The sequence below is a fragment of the Sceloporus undulatus genome, chromosome 1 (genome assembly GCF_019175285.1).
Source record: "Sceloporus undulatus isolate JIND9_A2432 ecotype Alabama chromosome 1, SceUnd_v1.1, whole genome shotgun sequence".
Classification (NCBI taxonomy): Eukaryota; Metazoa; Chordata; class Lepidosauria; order Squamata; family Phrynosomatidae; genus Sceloporus; species Sceloporus undulatus.
The window spans coordinates 24,293,891-24,315,434 of NC_056522.1; the positions used below are offsets into that span (position 1 = coordinate 24,293,891).

Below are 21,544 nucleotides of genomic sequence, written 5' to 3' on the forward strand. Positions count from 1 at the left end.
TGCTCTATATGTTAAAGTCAACTTGCCTGGATGTTGAGACTTGCTTTAGCACCTGTACAATAGGAAAGCTACAGGCTTGGGACAGGATATGGGAAAATGCAGCCCTCATCATGCTGGGAGGCTCCTACCATTCTCTTAGAATCGGCTGTCCAATGTAGTCACTTCACTGCCTCATGATCAGGACCAGTCCTGCCCATTCACAGACAAAAAGATGCATGGGATCGCTTGTCTACCACACTTTTGCCTTTACGGTATTAAAAAAAAACAGAATCCCTACCCATGGAGAAGCTTTAGTTGGAGATCCTGCACTAAGCAAGGGGTTGAACTCAATGGCCCATGAGGCCCCTTCCAATTGTGATTATGGGCCTTTTATAAGCAGTTGCTTCTTAACACATCAACAGCAGGTGCAGTTCCAAGAACTGAGTTTTCTGGTTAAACTGCAATGCATCAGCTATTCAGGTGCATCCTTTACTCTGCTCAGTGTCAACTGAAGCCCAGATTTGTGGCTTACAAGTTGACAGCAGCCAACAACTGCCTTGGCTGTAACATGTATGGTTTGTAAGTTTTCAGCACTCTTTTCCTATTCTGAATTCCAAGCTAACATTGCTATAAGAGAGTGCCTCTCTCCATAAATTGGTTACAAGTGTTATGCTTTAGATATTAAAACATATTGGGTAAAGCTTTATGCTTCAGATATTAAAAGATGTTATGGTTATTCTGCATATCAAATGTTGCTTATTTTCTCTTTTAAAAGTTGCATTTAGACACTACTTGAGGAATTGAAGACTAAAATAGCATAATTAAGGCTATGTCTTTTAAAACATGGTATGTAAAGCAAAACAAAAAAAACTTTCAAAATTTTAAAAACATTTTCCTGATCAGCAAGAATTTATTTTATATGCAAGGTTACAGAGTACGATTGAAGAATCCAGATGTTGGATTTCAGCTCTCATAAGCCTCAGTCAGCATTGTCAATGGTTAAGGATAATGGGGGTTTCACTCCAAAAAATCCTAAAGGCCAGAGGTTTCCCAGCACTGAGATAAGTCTTGGCTATTTAAGAAACAGCAAAAAAACAAATGATTATACATCCATTCTGTTATATTTATATATCGCTCTTCTATATGGGACCATACATAGTTTTTTCCCTTCCACCATTTAAGCCCTAAAGTGTCCAAAACCATTTACTGAGTAAATGAAAAACAAACCTGAAATTTTTCTACGTAAAATCCTTTTCTCCTAAAGTTGTTGAAAGAGGCCAAAATGATAGAAGCTGCACTCAAGGGTTTGTATATGTCAAAATTGTACATAGCACAGAAAAGATTCCAGTGTGACAGCAAGTGCCAAAATCCTCTGCAGGATAATCTCCCGTTTTCTGTTTTAAATGTAAGCTTCTAACCCTTGTGGCTACAAAGATAGGCTTGGAAAGGCGTGGGAAGTATTTGCTGAAATTTGAAAAGGTTCAGTGCCCTTGCCTTTCCTATGACTACCTGAAACACAAAAAAAAACTACATAGGAGATAATGTACAAATTTGCATAATTAAATAAAACAAATTAAAATTTATAGATTCACATTCTGAATTGCACATATGTAGAACTGTAACTTTTTTCTAAGCTTCACACATTAAGATTCAATTCAGTAGGGGCCCAAAGCATACTAGGACAGGACAGTTTAATTACAGCTTTATAGTATCAGCTCTCTCAATGCAATAATACTCTCTTGTCCACAAATGTTATGGTCATGCAAACCAGCAGAGTTTTAATATTAAGTTCACAAATCCCATTCTTCTTTCAGTAAATATCATTTAATTCTGCTGTGAAAGATGGGTGAAAAGACTTCCCAGTCATCGCTATTTGTTCTCCCAAGGTTTGGGCTTTGGTGCCATTTGAGATGGTGTTGGACTCCTATTGGTTGCAGTGATGTTTAGCTTCTGGAGTCCAGGAATGTCCTGCCCAGTCTGGACCAGACGGAAGATCTCAGAAAAAGACATTGAAGTATCCAACACATGAGGCTGTCTGGGAGAGCTCTCCTGAGTCTCTTCCTTTATATCATCCCTAGTATTGGGAAGTGAGTTTGTTGTTGCAGACTCCATTCTTCAGGGGAAAGAAGAGGGGTGCACAGCACAAAACTGTATTGACAAAACTAATGGGCCACATTCACTTGGATACCTGAGCAAAAGAGAGCGCCTCCGAAGCAAACCTGAAAGAAGAATAAGAGCTGTTTTGAAAGACCACTTTCACTCCAAAGAAGCTGTCTGTATTCTGAGCTGATCCTTCAAAGTCCTACTTACTAGAAGTAGGTAGAAGTAGAAATCCCCCCCCCCCAAAGGTGCATCATTATGGAGTGCAGGGGATGCAGCCTAACTGCATTTACACATGGCTAAAGTGAAAATATATATTTTTAAAAATTAAACTTCGCCCCATAAGACGGGGTGACACCACTGTTCCCCAAACACCTGCCTTTTGGGAGAAAAGGGCTGTGAAGTTTGCTTGCGTCTCTTTAAAATGCAGGAGCTCAATGGAAGAGATGGTGTGAGTGGGAAGAGGCTCAGTGTGAGGAGAAAGGAGAGGCCTTGGGGTTTCTTTTCTTTTTTAATTACATTTATTTTTTAAACAAATCATTTAATTTTTAAAAATGTTCTTTTTAAAAAATATGCAGTTAGGCTGTGCATATGATGTTGCAATTTAAAGATATAATTTTAATTTTGCTATTGAAGAGAGCCAGTGTGGTTTAATGGTTTGAGTGTTGGACTATGACTGTGGAAACCAGGGTTTGATAACCCACTCGGCCATGAAGCCCACTGGGTGACCTTGGGCAAACCACATGCTCTCAGCCTCAGGGGAAGGCAATGGCAAACCTCCTCTTCAGAGATACCAGCCACAGATGCTGGCGAAACATCAGGAATAAACTCTTACAGAACATGGCCACATTGCCCGAAAAACCCACAAAAACTATAGATTCTACATCACTCATCTCCTCCCTTATCAGGCAAGAGGCATTGCCACCACCATGTCCCTCCTCTCTTCTTCCTTCCCTGGCAAGTATGGAGATGGCAGAGTAGCTGGCTTGCAGTGGCCCTGAATGGTTGGTGGCCCATGGTTGGACCTTCCCTGGTGTAGCTTGTCTACAACCCTGCAACTTACAGTACATACCCATCCGAGAACAAGTAGGTTGGTGGTACAACAGAGAGGGTCTTTTCAGAAGCAGCCCTCTTGGTAAAGTCTGAGTTGACTTATCCATGGGTCAATGTAAGTACTGTATTTTAACTCATGTGTATGTGTGCATATAGATAGATAGATAGATAGACAGACAGACAGACAGACAGACAGACAAGAGTTTAATTTGCTGTGGAAGCACTGACCCCCCTTCTACTCTCTCATCCATCCAGCCTTTAGTATGACCACAAATAGTTACGCCTGCTGGAATTTTGTAACTTCTTTGGCATTGTTTTCCTTGGCTTCGTCCTATACAGCCTTCATCAAATGCCCCTAAGTTTTACCCTTGACTTATCCACAGCTCATGTCAACCTCCATAATTTTGGCCCCAAAACCTGCCTTTGACTTATATCAGAGGTTGACTTATAGCTGAGTATATATGGGTAAGCCACCTTCTAGTGTAACTGACCTCCAGGAGAGCCTTAAAAATGCATCTCACTTCAGTGGCTTTCACCTAAATAGGTTTACTAGGTGCTGAAGGGAAATTAATTCAGCTGTTTTACCCTTTAAGGAGGAAAATTAACTGTAATTACGCTGAGATGGTCTTGAAGGACTTTAATCATGAAATGAGAGAGTGGCTGCGGGGCAGGAGCATTTTAAGCACTTTATCAATTCCTTGTTGAAGAAACTTAAATAAATAGGTAATAAGCTAAATAAATAAATAATAGTAGTTGAGGGAATAGTTCCAGAAATAGTTAATAAATTAAATAAATAATAGTTAAATAGATAAATAAAATAAAATAAATAATAGTTAAATAAATAGTTAATAAAATAAATAATACTTAAATAAATAGAAACAAAATAAATAAATAATGGTTAAATAAATAGCTCAATAAATAGATAATAAAATAAGAAATAGTTGAATGTATAGTTCAGGAAATAGATAATAAATAATAGTTGAATAAAGCATTCAGTACATAGGTGATAAAATAATTAAACAACAGTTGAATTAATCGTTCAGTAAATGGGTAATCAAATAATTTATTAATAATTAAATATATAGTTCTGTAAATAGTTAATAAAATAAATAAATAATTAAATAATAGTTGATACATAAATAATAGTTCAATAATTAATAATAAATAAATAAATAAAATAGCTGAATAAATAGTTCAATAAATAGATAATAAAATAAATAAATAATAGCTGATTAAATAATCCAATAATAAAAATAATTAAATAATTAAATAGATAGATAATAAAATAAATAAATAAGAGTTTAATAGTTAAATAAATAAATAATAATTGGATAAATAAATAATAAAATCAATAAATAATAGTTAAATTAATTCAAGACATAGATAATAAAATAAATAAATAATAGTTAACTAATTTAATTAATAAATAACAGTTTAATATACAGTTAAAAAAATAAATAATAATTGAATAAATAGCTCAATAAATAGACAACAAAATAAATAAATAATAGCTGAGGGAATAGTTCAATAGGGAAATGAGAGTTGAAATAACCAGAGGACTAGATAGTTGAGCCGTTGAGCCTTCTTTGCCCGGGGAGCTCTGGGGCCACAGCAGACGAGAAACCCCAGGATCCCACGGCAGCATGGCAGTTAAAGCGGTGTCAAACCGCGTCAATCTGTGCAGTGCAGACGCAGCCTGAGCCAAAACAGATTCAGAGGGGTTCCTGTGCAGCAATAAGGCTGTAATTCTGACATTCCTCCCAACCCGTGAGCATTCATTCACACGTGCACCCCACACGCGTGTCAGGGAGAAGCCTTACCCGAGTCAGAGGAAACCCAGCTTCCCCCAAAGCCAATAAAACCCAGCGGGGTTTCTCCAGCCTTGATGACTTCCTGGCAGACACCATTCAGTCAGCAGGGGAGCCCAAGATGGACGGTTCCAATAGCAATCAGATGGTAAACCTAAGACTGGCCTGTTCCTTCAGTGGTCCCCAAACTGTGCTCTTTAAGGGATTATGGACTTCAGCTCCCAGAATCCCAGACTATTGGCCAACATGGCTGAGGCTTCTGGGAGTTGAAGTCCAAAATTCCTTCAAGGGCACCCGTTTGGGGAGCACTGCTTTCAGGCCCAGTCTGTCAGCACAACTCTGAACAATGTTAACCGTTAACGCTCCTGTGCCCTTTAAGAGATGTTGGACTTCAACTCCCAGAAGCCTCAGCCATGTTGGCCAATAGTCTGGGATTCTGGGAGCTGAAGTCCAAAATTACCTTAAAGAGCACAATTTGGGAACCACTGGAGGAATAGGTCAAAAGATAGTCGAGGGCCCAAAACATACTGCAGAAATAATCCATTTGAGACAGCTTTAACTTCCCTGGCTCAGTGCTAGGGAATCCTGGGAAACTCTAGTTTGTTGTGGAACCAGATGCTCTCCGACAGAGAAGGCTCAACATCTCACAAACCCACAAGTCCCTTGATGTAGAACTACAACACATACACACCTACCTTGGTTCATACCCCAAATACATTTTAAATGCAAAAGTGTCCCAGGACTCTGACATTATTGTGTCTGCTATGTTTGTCATTTACACAAGCCACAAAAAGTTATTTATTTATTTAAGCAGGTATTTAATATATAATAATCTCAGGCTGGCTTTTGTGTGGGATGTATGCCTGTTGTTGTGCCTTTTAGCTTTTGTGGAGATTGTTATGTGGCTTTATACTGTTTTTTAATTGTTATTGTACTTTAAAAAGTTATCTGTCAGTCGCCTTGAGTCCCTTCTGAGAGAAAGGCGGCATAAAAAAGAAAGAAATTGATAACATCCAAGAAAGAAGAGGTTAAAACAGCACTAATTCAATAGCGCTACAATTTTGTGGCATGAATGGGTTCCAAGAAGTGAATATGTTTTTAACCTTGCTCACATCTCAGAAAATAGACTTGAATTTTAACCTTACCAAATTCAAGTGGCTGCTTACCAGAAAACAGCTGCGTAGCCATCAATGATGGGAAAGTGAGGTCTGGGAGGAAGAGGGGTTGAAAGGTGGGTTTGTCGCACTGTCTACCATTAGCTTACATTTGTCGCATGTTGTAGCTCCTGGAAAGATGTCACAACAAGAGCCACCACGCCACAAGATTCAGTTGACCTGGAGGCCACTGGGGCACCTGTTGACCAGCATGGCATTCCAGCTTCTGACCTGTGAGTAAAATTTCCTCCTATTGTGCAGATCTGTGTAGAAAGATTGTTATCTAAGGAGATTTCCTTGAGCACTTTTGAGGTGTGTTTCTGGTTTTTCCTGTAGCTTTACAGGATCTTTAGCCTTCTCTGCCAAAGAGTGCTGGTGACTCACAAAAGTACGGATTCCATAGGATGGAGCCAGTTAAAGTGGTGTCAAACTGCATTATTTCTACAGTGTAGATGCACCCTTGGTTGGCTTCCTCCACTCTGTGGTTTAAGTTCTCTAATTGCTTTCCTATGCGCTTATATGATATTTGCACTGAACTACATCTGATCACCCTTACTCTATAACCAAGAATGGAGCATGTGTAGATCTACAGATTTTGTTGATCTAAAATTTCCATCACCATGGCCATTGATGGGAGCTGTAGTCAAAAACATCTAGAACACAAATGGTTTCCCTTTCCTGTTCTAGATCAAAAAGTTACAAAGCTAAAAGAAAGCAGTATGAGGATTTTTCCCTAGAGAAGAGAGCATAGGATCTCAGATAATGTTATCTGTTCATTAAAAATCAACACCCCTCCTTCCAAAGCTGTAGCTTTGTGTTTGCATGCGCTTTGCGCTTTGTATATACAATTTCCTCATACATTATTTCTTCTGGTAACAGGTGGCTGCTCTTCGGGCTTAATTCCAACACTGTCACCGCCCAAGAATGTGATAATAAATGGTGAAAAGAAGACACTAGTAGCTTGCCTGGTGAAAGACCTCTCAGAAGATGCTTTGGGGGCTGTTTGGTTTTCCAATGGAAATGGGAGCATGCTGCCATCTTCCATCTATGGGATTTCCAGGGAAGAAGATGGCACTTTCAGTGCAGTCTCTCAGATTTCCGTCAGCACCCAAGATTTTGAATCATGGGATGCTATTGTTTGCTACGTCGCACAAAACCAAACTTCACAGATATGGAACACCACCTCGCTTCAGACATCTGGTATTTATCAAAGGGGGAAAGCAAATATTACATGATTTTTAAAGTCAGGCCTTTAGGAGATAATTTATAATATTTAATTATAATAATTGAATTAATAGAAATATTTGGTCTCCTGCATCTTATATGCTGAGTGGGAACCAGCGTGGCATAGTGGTTTGTTTTTTGTTTGTTTATTTTTATTTATACCAAACAACAACAGTAACAATATGTTGTGACAAAATAACTCATCAGGGTCTCTTTCTTGGTAGCTATCCATTTGGAAGCATGATGTACAGATAGATCTGGGCCTCATTCTCACTACGTTTTAAACTGGTTTGCAAATCGGTTTGAAACAGTTTAAATGACCCTGGTTTGCACTTGAACCAAATTGCTGAAGGGATTCAGAGAGGGTAGGGCATGCACTAGACCCGTTTAACCCACATCTTTTTGATGCTGATTTTTTCTGCGTCTTTTTGGATAAATTGATTCCACGTGTGAACCAGATGTGGATCGGAATCAATTTAAAGAATCTATTTGAAGAATTGAATTCACAAATCAATTCAGTGTCAGTGTGAATGAGATGCGGATTAGAATCGATTTACTATGGCATGATAAAAGGTCACCGGCTGGGGAAGCAGAAATTAACAATCTGTGTTTGCCCACCCCTTCAACCCTTGTGATTGCAGTGGTGGACAGAGGGAAAAAATCCAGCTGAAATAGCTTCAAATTGAACAGATTCATTTGTCAATGTGAACCACAAGTGGTTATTTTATTGTATTTTACAGCAAGAAAATGAAATTGGGGCAAATGTAGTGTGAACCAAGCACTGCTGTTGAACCAGTCCATCGATTCGGATTACAATTTGTAAGTGGGAATGAGGCCCTGCTCTCATACAAGGAGAAAAACTGGAATATCAGCTAACAAATTTCAGGCACTTCAAATTAGTCTCTATTAACCTGGATACATAATGTGGAGTGCAATAAAACAAAGACTTGCAAAAGAACAGGAGTGTTATACGTTTTATCCCTCTAATGTCTTCTTTAATTTTTTGTTTGTTTGTTTTGTTTTAACAGAAAGAAATATGGGCGAGTTGTGCCTAGATGAAAACCAAGAAGGTAAGAACATTCACATTTCCTTCCTTCCAGGGTGTTGCTACTATAAATAGGGGGAGAACTGATATAACAGCTCCCGCCAAAACCACCCTGAGTGTACATGGACTGCAGTTCCTGGGTTTTAAATATAAATTATAAGCAGTGTTACCAGTGTTATACAAGCAGCGTGGAGTAGTGGTTTGACCACTGGACTAGGGCTGCCTCTGCACTGCAGAAATAATCCAGTTTGATTATTCTTAACAGTTAGCTCTATTTAAATATTTCAAGGGATGGCATGTTGTTTTCTGCTGCTCCACAGACTAGAACACAGAGCAATGGATGCAAACTACAGCAAAAGAGATTCCACCTCAACATTAGGAAGAACTGCCTGACATGTGAAGTCAAAGCCTTTCACGGCCAGCAGCCATGGTTTTTTTTTTGGGGGGGGGGTGGGCTATGAGGCTGGGAGACATTTATCATTCTCTGTCAGACAGCTCTGGTGCCACAATAAACTATAAGTTTCCAGAATTCCATAGCACTGAGCCATAGCAGTTAAAGTGGTGACAAACTGGATTATTTCTGTGTGGATGTAGCCTAGGACACTGGGAGACCAGGATTCAAATCCCAGCTCGACCATGGAAACCCACTGGGTGACCTTGGGCAAGTCACACTCTCTCAGCCTCAGAAGATGGCAATGGCAAAGCCCCTCTGAAGAAAAATGCCAAGAAAGCCCTCTTATAGGGTCGCCTTAGGGTCACCATAAGCTGAAAACAAATTGAAGGCTTACAACAACAACAACAACAACAACAAGCAGTGTTACATTCTTTAAGGTTGTTTCTCTATGGGTGAAGTGTAACGATGTCTTGGATGCAGATGGTATCAAGATGCTATAAAAGTTCAGTCCTTATGAAAGTGTAACCTGCCTTACCTGCCGTATACTGTAATGTAACGAATGTATGATGCCTTACCATGCAATGTAATGTAATATCCTGAGATTGCAATATTTAAGAATGCTGATGTTAACTGCAACTGTCTGGGTTTTATCACTGGTCTTGAGTTGGATGCTCACATGGCCAGAAGGTGATAAAATGTACCCTTTCCCCAGACAGATGCTAATGACAAATGGCAAAGGACCCTCAATCCTTCAGTCTAAAAACATAGGGAGCCACAGTTGTTTCAGATGGCTGTAGCAGTTGTAATTATGAGCACCTGCATTTCAGAATTGACCACTATGCACTGGATATAATAAATACTCTTATTTTATTTTCTGTTTTGTTAGCCTTGGACCAGGCGTTGTTGCTTGGAGTTCTGCATAACCGCACACAAGTGGTGCTTCTTCTGACCATCAGAGTTTTACTGTTCAAGATTATTCTGTTTGATGTGTTGATGTCCTGCTGCATCCTTTACAAGAAGTAAGCCTAGCCTCAACATGAGAGATATTGTTGTTGTTGCTGTTTTTAATAAAAGTAATCTTATTGTAGAAGATCAAGCAGAACAATATACATGAATTAAATAAGAACACCAACAAACAACAATACAACAAAACAAACTGTAGAAGCTGTGTTTCAAATGCCAAAATAAAAGTTGTGAGGAAAAATTAAAATCTTACTGTCTCAAGGTATGATCGCTTTATGAAACCTCATGCATAATGTCCAGCCTCAGAGGAAGGCAATGGCAAACCCTCTCTGAACAAATCTTGTTCGCCTTGAGCTCGCCCTAAGTTGGAAACGACACGAAGGTCCACAACAACAACAAATGTGTAATATAGCTGTAAATTGTTGTTGTTGCTGTGTGTCTTACAGTTGTTTCCCACTTATGGAGACCCTATCATGGGGTTTCCTTGGCAAGATTCTTCAGAGGCGGTTTGCCATTGCCTTCCCCTGAGGCTGAGAGAGTGTGACTTGCCCAAAGTCATTCCAGTGGGGGGTTTTCTGGCTGAAGTAAACCACATGAAAAGACTGCTTTCAGGTTTTATTTGGTCATGTCCTCCATTTTGTTAATTGACTACAACTCCCATGATCCCCATCCAAGGTGATGGGACTACAAGCCCCGCCCACTGAGCCAGAGGTAATATAGACCTCCATCCGGGACTTTCCGAAGTTCCTTTTGTCGCGAATGGGTAAAAGAGGGGGGGTCACTCGAGGCCTGTTGGAACGTTGACAAGCACCAATCGCGTCATCAGCGCTCCCATTGGCTGAGACGGGGAGACGAGCGTTCTTTCTGCGCTCCTCATTGGAGAATCGGGATCGCGCCTGTGCGCTTCTGATTGGCTGGAACGACACCTCCTCCTCGCCGATTGGCTCGAGCGCGACACGCTCTGGGCTGCCATTGGCGGACGCCTCCGGTTGTTATAGTTACGCGGCCAGAGGCAGGAAGATCCCGGAAGTGGAAGTGGGTCGGTGGGCTGTGTATGTGTGTGGAAGTCCTGATGGCTTCCGGGGAGCAGTTAGTGGCGCTCGTGGCGATCCTTCTGGCGGCCCCGGTCCCTGGCCTGGCGGGGGCGGTGGCCGAGGACGGCGAGTGGGTCAAGCTGCCCAGCAAGTGCGAAGGTGAGTCGCTCAGGTGCATCCACACTGGGGAAATAACACGGTTTGGAGCCGCTTTAACTCTTTGTCTGGCTCTTTACTATGGAATTCTGGGAGATGGAGTTTGTTGTGGGGTCCGCTCTGGGCCCACAACAAACTCCAACTTCCAGAATTCCATAGTCTCCTTCCTTGGAGGTGTTTAAGCAGAGGCTGGATGGCCATCTGTCGGGGATGCTTTGAGTGAGAGTTCCTGCATGGCAGAATGGGGCTGGACTGGATGGCTCTTAGGATCTCTAGTCCTCAGAGCAAAGAAAAGGATGGAATGAGTTTCTGAGTGTTAAGGAAAGGAACGAGGACGTATTAATTTGTGCTTGAGTGCATATTTATGCATTTATAACTACTGTACCTACTTAGCAAAACGTTCTCTGATGTAATGAACTGTGGGGTTAATGTCCCCGAATGGATATCCTTTGAGAGAAGAGGGGAGCTTATAATCATAAAATCCTAGAGTTGGAAGAGACCCCAAGAGACATCCAGTCCAGCCCCATTCTGCCATGCAGGAACTCTCGATCAAAGCATCCCTGACAGATGGCCATCCAGCCTCTGTTTAAAGACCTCCAAGGAAGGAGACTCTATCACCCTCCGAGGGAGTGTGTTCCACTGTTGAACAGCCCTTACTGTCAGGAAGTTCCTCCTAATGTTGAGGTGGAATCTCTTTTCCTGTAGCTTGCATCCATTGTTCCGGGTCCTGTTCTCTGGAGCAGCAGAAAACAAGCTTGCTCCCTCCTCAATATGACATCCCTTTAAGTATTTAAACAGGACTATCATATCGCCTCTTAACATTCTTTTCTCCAGGCTAAACATCCCCAGCTCCCTAAGTCGTTCCTCATAGGACATGGTTTCCAGACCCTTCACCATTTTAGCCGCCCTCCTTTGGACACGCTCCAGTTTCTCAATGTCCTTTCTGAATTGTGGCGCCCAGAACTGAACACAATATTCCAGGTGGGGCCTGACCAAAGCAGAATACAGTGGCACTATTACTTCTCTTGATCTAGACACTATACTTTTATTGATGCAGCCTAAAATTGCATTGGCCTTTTTAGCTGCCGCATCGCACTGTTGACTCATGTTCAACTTGTGGTCTACTTGGACTCCCAGATCCCTTTCACATGTAGTTTCATTCAGCCAGGTGTCACCCATCCTATATCTCTGCATTTCATTTTTCCGCCCTTGGATGGGGATCATGGGAGTTGTAGTCAATTAACAAAATGGAGGACATGGCCAAATAAAACCTGAAAGCAGTCTTTTCATCTGGTTTACTTCAGCCAGACCCCCCCCCCCCCCCAGTACCTTACATTTCTCCGTGTTGAAGTTCAATTTGTTAGCTTTGGCCCAGCTTTCTAGTCTGTTCAGGTCATTTTGAATTTTGATCCTGTCCTCTGAGGTATTAGCTGCTACTCCTAATTTGGTGTCATCTGCAAATTTGATAAGTATGCCCCCAATTTTGTCCTCCAAGTGTGATGTTATATTGAAAGGGTAAGTGGGAAAAGGCTCTGAAAAACATAATAATAATAATAATAATAATAATAATTTATTTATATACCGCTATTCCAGAGATCATAGCGGTGAACAGCAAGTAAGCTAATTTGCAAGTAATGACATACTTTGTCATAAAATGGAACTGTGAAACTAAGTAAAAGAGGAAGCAGTAGTTGCGACGGAAGTTTATTGAAGTGAAACCCACTTTTGTTTGAAGCCTAAGAACACTTTTACTGGAACACATAAAGGCTGTGGCATTCTGGGAGTTTGGGTCCAAAAAAACCTTAACTTCAAAGGTTTGGTTTTGTTCACTTTGGCCTGAATCAACTCTAGGCCTTTTCCAGAGATGTCACTGCAGCGATTTGTAAGCTTTTAATGTTTGTTTTAGTCAGTCGCTACTTCAACACCTTTATTATCTCCAAAGACATGCCAGCATTTGGTACACTAGAGCTTACGTTTTAACATGAAATTTCAGTGTACCTACCTTCCAATCAACAATGAATATTTATCAATACATTCTAACTGTTCTGCATCTTATCTGTCTCCAGTGTGCAAGTATGTGGCTTTGGAGCTGAAGTCCTCCTTTGATGAGACTGGCAAGACCAAGGAGGTGATTGACACAAAATACGGCTTTTTGGATGGCAAGGCATCCAAAATCAAGTACACAAAATCGTAAGTGACTAAGAGCTATTGGCAAACTAACTAGTCAGTTAGGCTAATGACCAGGAATTCTGGAAGCTGAAGTCCAAAACATCTGGAGGACCAAAGTGTGGGAAACACTGGTCTAGTAGATGTATATGGACCCAATTCTTGGATGAGTCTAGTGGATGTATATGGACCCAACTAAATGGCGGCTGGTGGTGGAGGTTCCACTGTCCCTCTGATTTTTCCATCTGAATTTCAGTCTGATTCTATCTAGATGACCTGTTTCAACAGCAACAGCTTCTTCCTCCACCTCTCCATCTTAAAGACATCCAAATATCATATTCCTTCTGCTGAGTTAGTACAGGTCCTGATTTGGCAAAATCAAATATTTAGGCAAAATAAGAGTGAAATCTGAATGAAGTTTACATTCCTTATTCTGGTGGAGACTGGAGGAACTAAAATACCTAGTTAAGTAGTTTGGGTACTATGCTTAGATGTGCTCAGCTTTCTTTGGAGTGTGCTTAGGGTTTTTAGTCCTCATTGGTATATTTGGCAGATTCTTTCATGGTACATGTGGATAATAAAGCTCTGTAAACATGGTTCTGCACACTACCATCCCAAAGAAGGCAGTTTGTAAGCACTATCGTGTGCTGCCTTGATCATTTAGTGTCCAACAGCTGATGTTTAAGCTTTTATGATTCTATGTTGACTTCCCAGATCTTCAGTGAGTCATTCCAGACCTGGGAAGTTGGTCTCAGCTCTTTTTTCGGCCGGGGGAAGTGCATCCACAGGCATGTCTCACATTCCCCTGGTCACTAAGGGCACAAACAGACAGGCCAAAATAATGCTGCTTCAGGTCACTTTGGAGGTACGCTGTTTAAATGACACATGCATCTTAAGAGGCCAGAAGCCATGACAAAGCTATGCTCCAGTCCTTAGGACTGGAGTGTGGCTTTGGCACGGCTTCCAGTCTCTTAGAATGCATGCATCATTTAAATAGCATACCACCAAAGTGACCCGAAGCAGCTTTATTTTGGCCTGTCTGTTTAGGCCCCAAATGGTCAAGGTAGCATGCTCCAGTGAAACTGTCAAATCACTGGTTTGCTATGTGACAAAATCCAGTTCAAGCCATTGCTGCCACATCAAAAGTAAGGCTGAACGTAGATGTGACCCATTTCTGATGCATAGTTGACATAGGCTGCTGCCGCACTGCAGAATTAATGCAGTTTGCACTTCTTTTACTGTCATGCTGCCATTCTGTGGAATCTTGGGATTTATAGTTTGTTGTGGAACCAAAGCTCATTGACAAAGAAGGCTAAATATCTCACAGAATTACAAATCCGAGATTTCCATTGAGACATCGCAGTTACTGTGGTGTCACACTGCATTAATTCATAGTTGCAGTCAAATGATTAAGACTATTTATTTATTTCTTATTTATGTATTTTATTTCTATGCCAATCTTCTCCCAAAAAGGGACCTAAGGTGGCTTCTGTGGAAACAAGAACTTTGAAACGTCACTTTAAAAATAAATGCCAGTTTCAAATCTACTTAGCAAAAAGGTAAAATGTTTATGACCTGTAAGGCAAAATCCCATAGCACTGGTGAAGAGGAATCTTGCTAGCAGCAGATAGGGCAAGACAATCCCTATGTGCCCATTCTGCCACACAGTTAAATTTTATCACTGACAAACATAGTTTCCAGACAATATTTAGGTAAAGGTAAAGGTAGTCCTTTGACATGAAGGTCTAGTTGCAACTGACTGTAGCGGGCAGTGCTCATCTCCATTTCTAAGCAAAAGAGCCAGCATTATCCGAGGACTGCTTTGGTGGTCATGCGGCCAGCATTATTACACTGAATGCTGTTACCTTCCCACTGAGAAATGCATGCTTTCGAATTGCTAGGTTGGTAGAAGCTGGGACTAGTGACAGGAGCTCACCCCATCATGCAGCACTCGGGCCTCAAACTGCAAACCTGCCAATCTTGCAATCAACAGAATCAGCATCTTAACCACTTGAGCCACTGCATCCAAGGCAATATTTACTAGTTGTGTTATCAGATACTCTTGCAGAGGTTTTTTTTAAATTCCTCACCATCTTTTTGTTTTTTCCTGTCTCTAGGGACATTCGTCTAATTGAGGTGACAGAAAACATCTGCAAAAGGCTTTTAGAATATAACCTGCACAAAGAGAGATCGGGGAGCAACAGATTTGCAAAGGTGGGATTCTTCTGTTACTAGAATGGGTTAAGTTCTGGATTTGTGTGCTAACAGATAGGAAACATTGTACACCTGCAGGAGAATTTGCTTTGTTAAGGAAGTACAGTGGGGCCTCCGCATACGTGGTCTTTTTATAGGCGGCTTTGAGCATAGGCGCTCAAAGCTGCCGGTGCGCGCAGGGCGGAAGGGGTGGCGCGTCCCATTTAATTGAATGGGCGCGCGCACCTGTTGCGCCTCCTGCGCCGCCGCGCCGCCGAACACGAGCCCCATTGGAAACAATGGGGCTCGAGCATAGGCGGAAATCGTCATACGCGGCGGGATCTGGAACGGATCCCCGCGTATGGCGAGGTTCCACTGTATTGTTCTCTGGATGCTGGATCTTGTTCATCCTTATGATTGCTTAGAGCAGTGGTTCCCAACCTGTGGGTTGGGACCCCTTTGGGGGTCGAATGACCCTTTTACAGGGGTCGCCAAAGACCATCAGAAAACGCATATTTCCATTGTTAGCAATGAAAATAATTGTATGGTTGGGGTCACCACACCATGAAGAACTGTATTAAAGGGTTGCAGCATTGAGAAGGTTGGGGACCACTGGCTTAGAGGAAGTCATTGCATGGGATGGATGGGCTAGATTAGCCACAGCAGTAAGAAAAATTCCACTGAAAGATACTCCACAGAGAAGGAGTGGCAATATTAAATTTAGGCTCTAAAATCATTTCCAGTGTCCTCTTTTTGCATTGCAAGGTACATTTAGCTTCCTTAATTAGTGGAAACTACCATTATAGAACAGTATTATATAATGGTTAGAGCAGTGTTTCTCAATCTCAGGGTCTAAATTTTAGTGGACTGCAATTTCCAGAACCTTGACTAAGCTGGGTAGGGCTTTTGGGAGTTGAAAGGCTTTTAGGAATGATTGGTAGGGCTTTTGATAGTGTGATGTCTCTTTGGTTTATATTTTTAGTCTTTTAATTTATTTGTTATAAATAGTTTTAAATCTATGGGTAGTTTAATTACATTTTAATATTTTATATGTTTAATTTATGTCTTTGTGAGTGTTTTAACTGTATTTGTTTTAATTTTTGTAAGTCACCTTGAGTCTAAGTGCTGAGGAAAGTCGGGATATGTATGAGATGATGATGATGATGATAAAAAAAGTGAGGAGGAAGAGAACCATATATAGCACCTTGAGCAAGATAGGCAAGTTACAAGTGATACAAATAAACAGATAAATGATTTTATAGTTCTCAGAGGAAGCAAAAGACCAGTCTCCTTACTAAGACAGGATAATCTATATAGTTATTTGAAAGGTAATTAAATGGGATGGTTGTATATGCTATAAACAAAAATAAGCAAGGTGCAACACCCCAAAGACCTGCACAGCAGATGGGGGCTTCATGCAATCCTCTTTATGGTGGGCAGGGCACAAATGTAAAAGTTGCCTGCCACTTTGACTATTCATACTTGCAAATGTGGCATTTGGTTTTAACCTGATTATAGAGCAAAACTATCCAGCATTGAATTTAGTGAAATGTGAATTGTTCCCTAGGTTCTTTACAGTCCTATATATCTACCTGTACAAAGGATGGCGATCTGTCAGTCTTTGTTAGAAAGTGTTGCGATCCCCTCTTTCCAAGACACCACAGTACACAGACGTTTTGGAATACTCAAAGCTTGTTTTTCATTTATTGTGGTCTGGTCTTTCTAAATATAGCCCTTAATTGAAGTATTTCTCATCACTTTAGGGCATGTCTGAAACATTTGAAACTCTTCATAATTTGGTGCACAAAGGAGTCAAAGTAGTGATGGACATCCCTTATGAGCTGTGGAACGAAACCTCAGCAGAAGTGGCTGATCTTAAGAAACAGGTATATGGCACTTGGATTACCTTCATGGCTCTAGCATTGGAAGCAAGGGTGGGGAACAAAATGTGAACATGTGAGCCACCTTGGGTCACAATGATAGGAAAAACAAAGAATATAAATAAATAGGAAAGGCATTCCAGTTTTTTATAATGAGGGGAAACCTGTATAAAGGCTGAGAATTGATCAGGTCATGGAGAGGTGGTCATGGTAATCTGAGTTGGCACCCAGATTGAGGTTCTAGGAGGGCCAGATTTGGCCCTAGGGGCCTTAGGTTTTCCACCCCATTCTAGAGTTCCCCTTTTAAACAGGAAGCTGATAGGTAAAATTGTATGTCTACGCCCAAAATAACTGGCCTGTTGGCCAAATTCTAACTTCTTTGTAGGTTGTAAAGCCTACAGGCAAGGTTACTTTTCTCTTTATTCCTATTATAGTACAGTGCCAGGAGTCTTGGGCTTTTGCTGATAGTTATTTATAACTGTAGTGAAATTTGTGGAAAATTCAGAAGGGAATCATTAGCTCCTCCTGCTGACAGAATGGCTTCCCTCAGCCATCAGGACAGGATGGAGGCAGTTCCATCTTCCCCCTGTAATAATCCTCCTCCTCCTCCTCCTTCTTTTTATTCTTTATTTATATAGCACTGTAGATTTACACAGTGTTGTACATACAAATAATAAAATTGATAAAAATGAAATTTGAAAAATCATCTGAAGGATTGGGGAGGCTAAGCTGCATGCAGAGGAAAGTTAGGACTTCTTCCATGTCATTGAGTTTCTCTTAGAGAAACTTACCATAACTGTATGTTTAGAAATGCCGCAAGCTGCTGTGGTGCAAATACTGCAGAAATATGCAATCTTTAGATTTTCCTTTTAGTTTGTCTCTTTCTTTGAAACAGGCTATTTATGTTTGTTTCTGTTTCTGTCATTTTGCTAGTGTGAGGTAATGGTGGAGGAATACGAAGATGTGATTGAAGACTGGTACAGGAACCATCAGGAGGAAGATATTTCCCAGTTTCTTTGTGCAAATCATGTCTTGAAAGGAAAGGATACAAGTGAGTTTCATAATGTAAAGAAAAGATTTTCTCTTTCTCTTAGAATACTGGAACCCATTGTGATCATGGTGGGAGATTCAGGTCAGATAAAAATAAATACTCACAAAATACAGTCACACTGCAGAATTCACTGCTATAAGATTCAGAGATGACTGCCAAGTTGAAGAGCCTTAAAAGAGGATAATATAAATTCCTAAACATTTGGCCCATTGCTGGGGAGCTGAAGCTGTTGCATTCATGTCCTGCTAGTTCAGTTCCCAGATAGAACTGTTTGTTCACTTTGGAAACATGGTACTGGAATAAATAGGCTCTTTGCCTTTTCCTAATCCAGCAAGGTGGTTTTTCTGTTGTTATGTCTGACAAGTGGAGTCTTGCCAGTATCTCATTGTTCTTACCCACCCACCCGTTTCATTTTATAGGCTGTCTGACAGAGAAATGGACTGGCAAGAAAGGAGACTTGGCAAATTCAGGGAAGAAGAAGGCTAAGAAAAAGGAAAGCAAGGGCAAAAAGTCAAGCAAAAGTAAAAAGAGCCAAAAGGATGAAGTGGAGCAAGAGAAGGAGACGATGAAGCCAAGTGCCAGCGAAGGACCTGACCGAGCAGAGGAAGAAGAGGTTGTTCAAAAGACAGCCCCACTGTTACACAGCACTGATGAATTGTAGGTTCTTGAAGATCACACTCTGCCCATGCTTACCTTGCCAGTTTGTATTTGGGCCAGAGAACTATGCTTGCGCCCCTTGGAGATTCACAATGGAGTTTCTCACTTCCTTGATGGATAGTGCAAGTCTGTCCTTGAAGGACATCTCTTATGGTCACTTGAACTTGAGTTATCCAGTGTTAATTGTACCTCATTGCAGGTGCAGGGTATATGGAACCCAGGTAGCCTTTGTCATCCTTGAGAGAACAGTCAGGCAGAAAGAGAGAATGTGAAGGGCTGGCTATCTAGCCAGATGTCTAACCTTCAGAAGCTGAGCCTACTGTCTGTGCTGATTTCTCCCCACTACCTTCTGTGGGTTTGACCTGCCAAAAACAACTAGAGAGAGAGGCAAAGGGGGAAGTATAAGACTGTAAGAACAATCATGTGGCAACTATTTTCAGCCCATAGTTACAAGACATGGCTGTAGCCAAGATAATCAGCCAAGCAGGTTCTAACTTGGTATATTCTCCAAGTAAATTCCTTGGAAAATGGGCCCAATTCACCCCTTCATTTGAGTTTGTTGGGAGAGAAGTGGAGGTTCTACCAGTGGAATTAAGGATGCTGTGCTTTTGTTGCGATACTTTTTTAAAAGGTTCTCTTCTTGGGTCAGGCGGATCTTTGCTGATGTCTTTGATGTTCCCTCCCCCTTCCTGCATTTGCTTTCTGTTGCTGCAGTGAACCTGCTTCCTAAAAGACTGTAAATAAATTTGATGTTTTTTGCATACTTTGTGCTTCATCTCCTTGCTGCTCTCACTCTCTGTCCCTGTGCAGCAATACTTCCAATGCTGTCTTTGGTGTTTGGTTGATTCACTCTTGTTTAATGCTGTTTTTTCAAAGGTTCTTACTTCCAGTTTTAATCAGACCTTGGGGAAAAATAGGGGCCACTGGGAATGTTAGCCTTCCCAAAAGTAATTTACCCATGCTCTAGCTTTATTGAAAGAGGATTCTCAGGATGTAACCACATTAGACACTTATGTCACTTAACAGCTGCCATGGCTATATTCTATAGAATCCTGGGATGTGTAATGTAGTCAGTGAGGTACTTAGTATTCTTTTGCTGGGGAGCTGCTCCAGTGCTATAGTTCAGAAAAGTGTACTAAAGCTCTCTGGCAGATAATTCTAAGTACCACAACAAACTAAAAGTGCCAGGCTTTCTTGGGATAGAGCCATGGCAGTTCAAATGGAATGAGATATAATTATTTAATGTGGATATTATTATATTTATTTGTAACCTACTCTTTTCCCAGAACTGGGACTCAGAGCGGCTCAGTGGATATGTTCTGAGAGTAAGCTATATTTAACCTCTCCAATTACAGAATGATCATATTGGTGCCATGTTCAGAACCCAAATGGTGTGTTTATTCCATTTGTGGGTTACTGTGCTAGTAGTAGGGCTGTAGGACCTTTGGTTTTGGCATTCCAGCTTCTGCTCAACATGGCCAATGGTTAGGTGTGAAGACATCTGGAAGGCAAACAGTTCCCTAGTCCTTGCTGAAGTTTGTCCCTTTGAATGATCACTTCAAGGATAGATAACATTTTGAAGCTTGAAGCAAAAGGCTTGATATGCTTACTGGTCTTTGCTTGCCTTTGAAGCTGATCCAACAAAGAGGTGACATGTTTTGGCATTTCTTTAATTTGTACTTATTTTCCAGAGCTTGAAACAAAAAGCTTGCATTGCCCTTCTACAAGAACAGCTCTGTACCTTATTAGAACCAAGCAGTATTAAAGTAGAACTTGATGTTTTTAAGATGGACTGAGCTTGCCATATGCGTTGTAAACAGCTTGTGTTTGTACCTCAGGTTTGAGCTAGTGGGCAGAAATAACATTTGAGCTGGGTAACTTCACAGAACTAATCTAGATGGAGGAATTTCCATCTGAGAAGGGCTAGAAGTGAATGGGAAAATGGTGTGAGGTCTCCTGATCAGTTGCTTTTAGTTAAGATATTTTTGGAGTGGAATGCTCCAATAAAATGGCAATTTCAATGTGAGTGAAATACTGTATATAAATATATACTAATGTATAAGACTAGAAATTTAGGTTAAAAAATTAACCCCCCCCCCAAAAAAAAAACAGAGTCGACTTCTCCGCGAGTCAATGTAAGTACTGTATTTTAACTCTCATACATGCATACATACATACATGGTGAAAGGCAAGAGTTTAATTTGCCCTAGAAGCACTGATCTCCCCCCCCCCCCACCTCTCTCTCATCCATCCAGCCTTTAGTATGAGCACAAATAGTTATGCCTACTGGAAGTTTGTAAATTCTTTGGCATTCTTTTCCTTTGCTTCATCCTTTACATCCTTCATTATATGCCCCCAAGTTTTATCCTCAACTTATCCCCTGGGTCATATCAACATCCATAATTTTAGTCCCCAAAACGTGCCCTCGACTTATATATGAAGTCGACTTATAGTCGAGTATATACAGTATGTTACTCTGTTGGCAGCTGATGTGATCTAAAACCACTCTCCTGTTACTCAGGAACAGCACAAAAATTGTTTTATTTGAGTTGGTAGCTTAAATAGCTACTTGTTCCTCAGAAAGCTTTGTAGAACTAAAGGGGAAATGTGGACCCTGTAAAGCTCTGAGGGTATCTGCTGTGCTTTCCAGAGGAAGAGTAAGCAAAGGGACCAGCAGGTGGCTCTCG

At 41.0% G+C, this 21,544-nt stretch overlaps 2 protein-coding genes across 4 annotated transcripts; both read left to right on the plus strand.

Moving 5' to 3' along the window:
• Positions 1 to 4,832: 4,832 nt before the first annotated feature.
• Positions 4,833 to 9,950, plus strand: PTCRA (pre T cell antigen receptor alpha). Of its 3 annotated transcripts, none has more exons than XM_042470190.1 (5): positions 4,833 to 4,899; positions 6,223 to 6,327; positions 6,974 to 7,294; positions 8,347 to 8,388; positions 9,644 to 9,950. In XM_042470190.1, the coding sequence occupies exons 2-5, from the start codon at positions 6,234 to 6,236 to the stop codon at positions 9,778 to 9,780; spliced, it is 594 nt and encodes a 197-aa protein (XP_042326124.1). In that variant the 5' UTR covers positions 4,833 to 4,899; positions 6,223 to 6,233; the 3' UTR covers positions 9,781 to 9,950. The 3 variants fall into 3 exon arrangements, with proteins under 3 accessions (XP_042326124.1, XP_042326108.1, XP_042326117.1); XM_042470174.1 differs by lacking the exon at positions 4,833 to 4,899 and adding an exon at positions 5,034 to 5,088; XM_042470183.1 differs by lacking the exon at positions 4,833 to 4,899 and adding an exon at positions 5,432 to 5,639.
• Positions 9,951 to 10,719: 769 nt separating this feature from the next.
• On the plus strand, positions 10,720 to 19,620 carry CNPY3 (canopy FGF signaling regulator 3). Its single transcript, XM_042446914.1, has 6 exons — positions 10,720 to 10,913; positions 12,977 to 13,100; positions 15,194 to 15,290; positions 17,033 to 17,155; positions 18,083 to 18,200; positions 18,620 to 19,620. Exons 1-6 carry the CDS (start codon positions 10,775 to 10,777, stop codon positions 18,859 to 18,861), a joined length of 843 nt encoding a protein of 280 aa, XP_042302848.1. The 5' UTR covers positions 10,720 to 10,774; the 3' UTR covers positions 18,862 to 19,620.
• Positions 19,621 to 21,544: the final 1,924 nt, after the last annotated feature.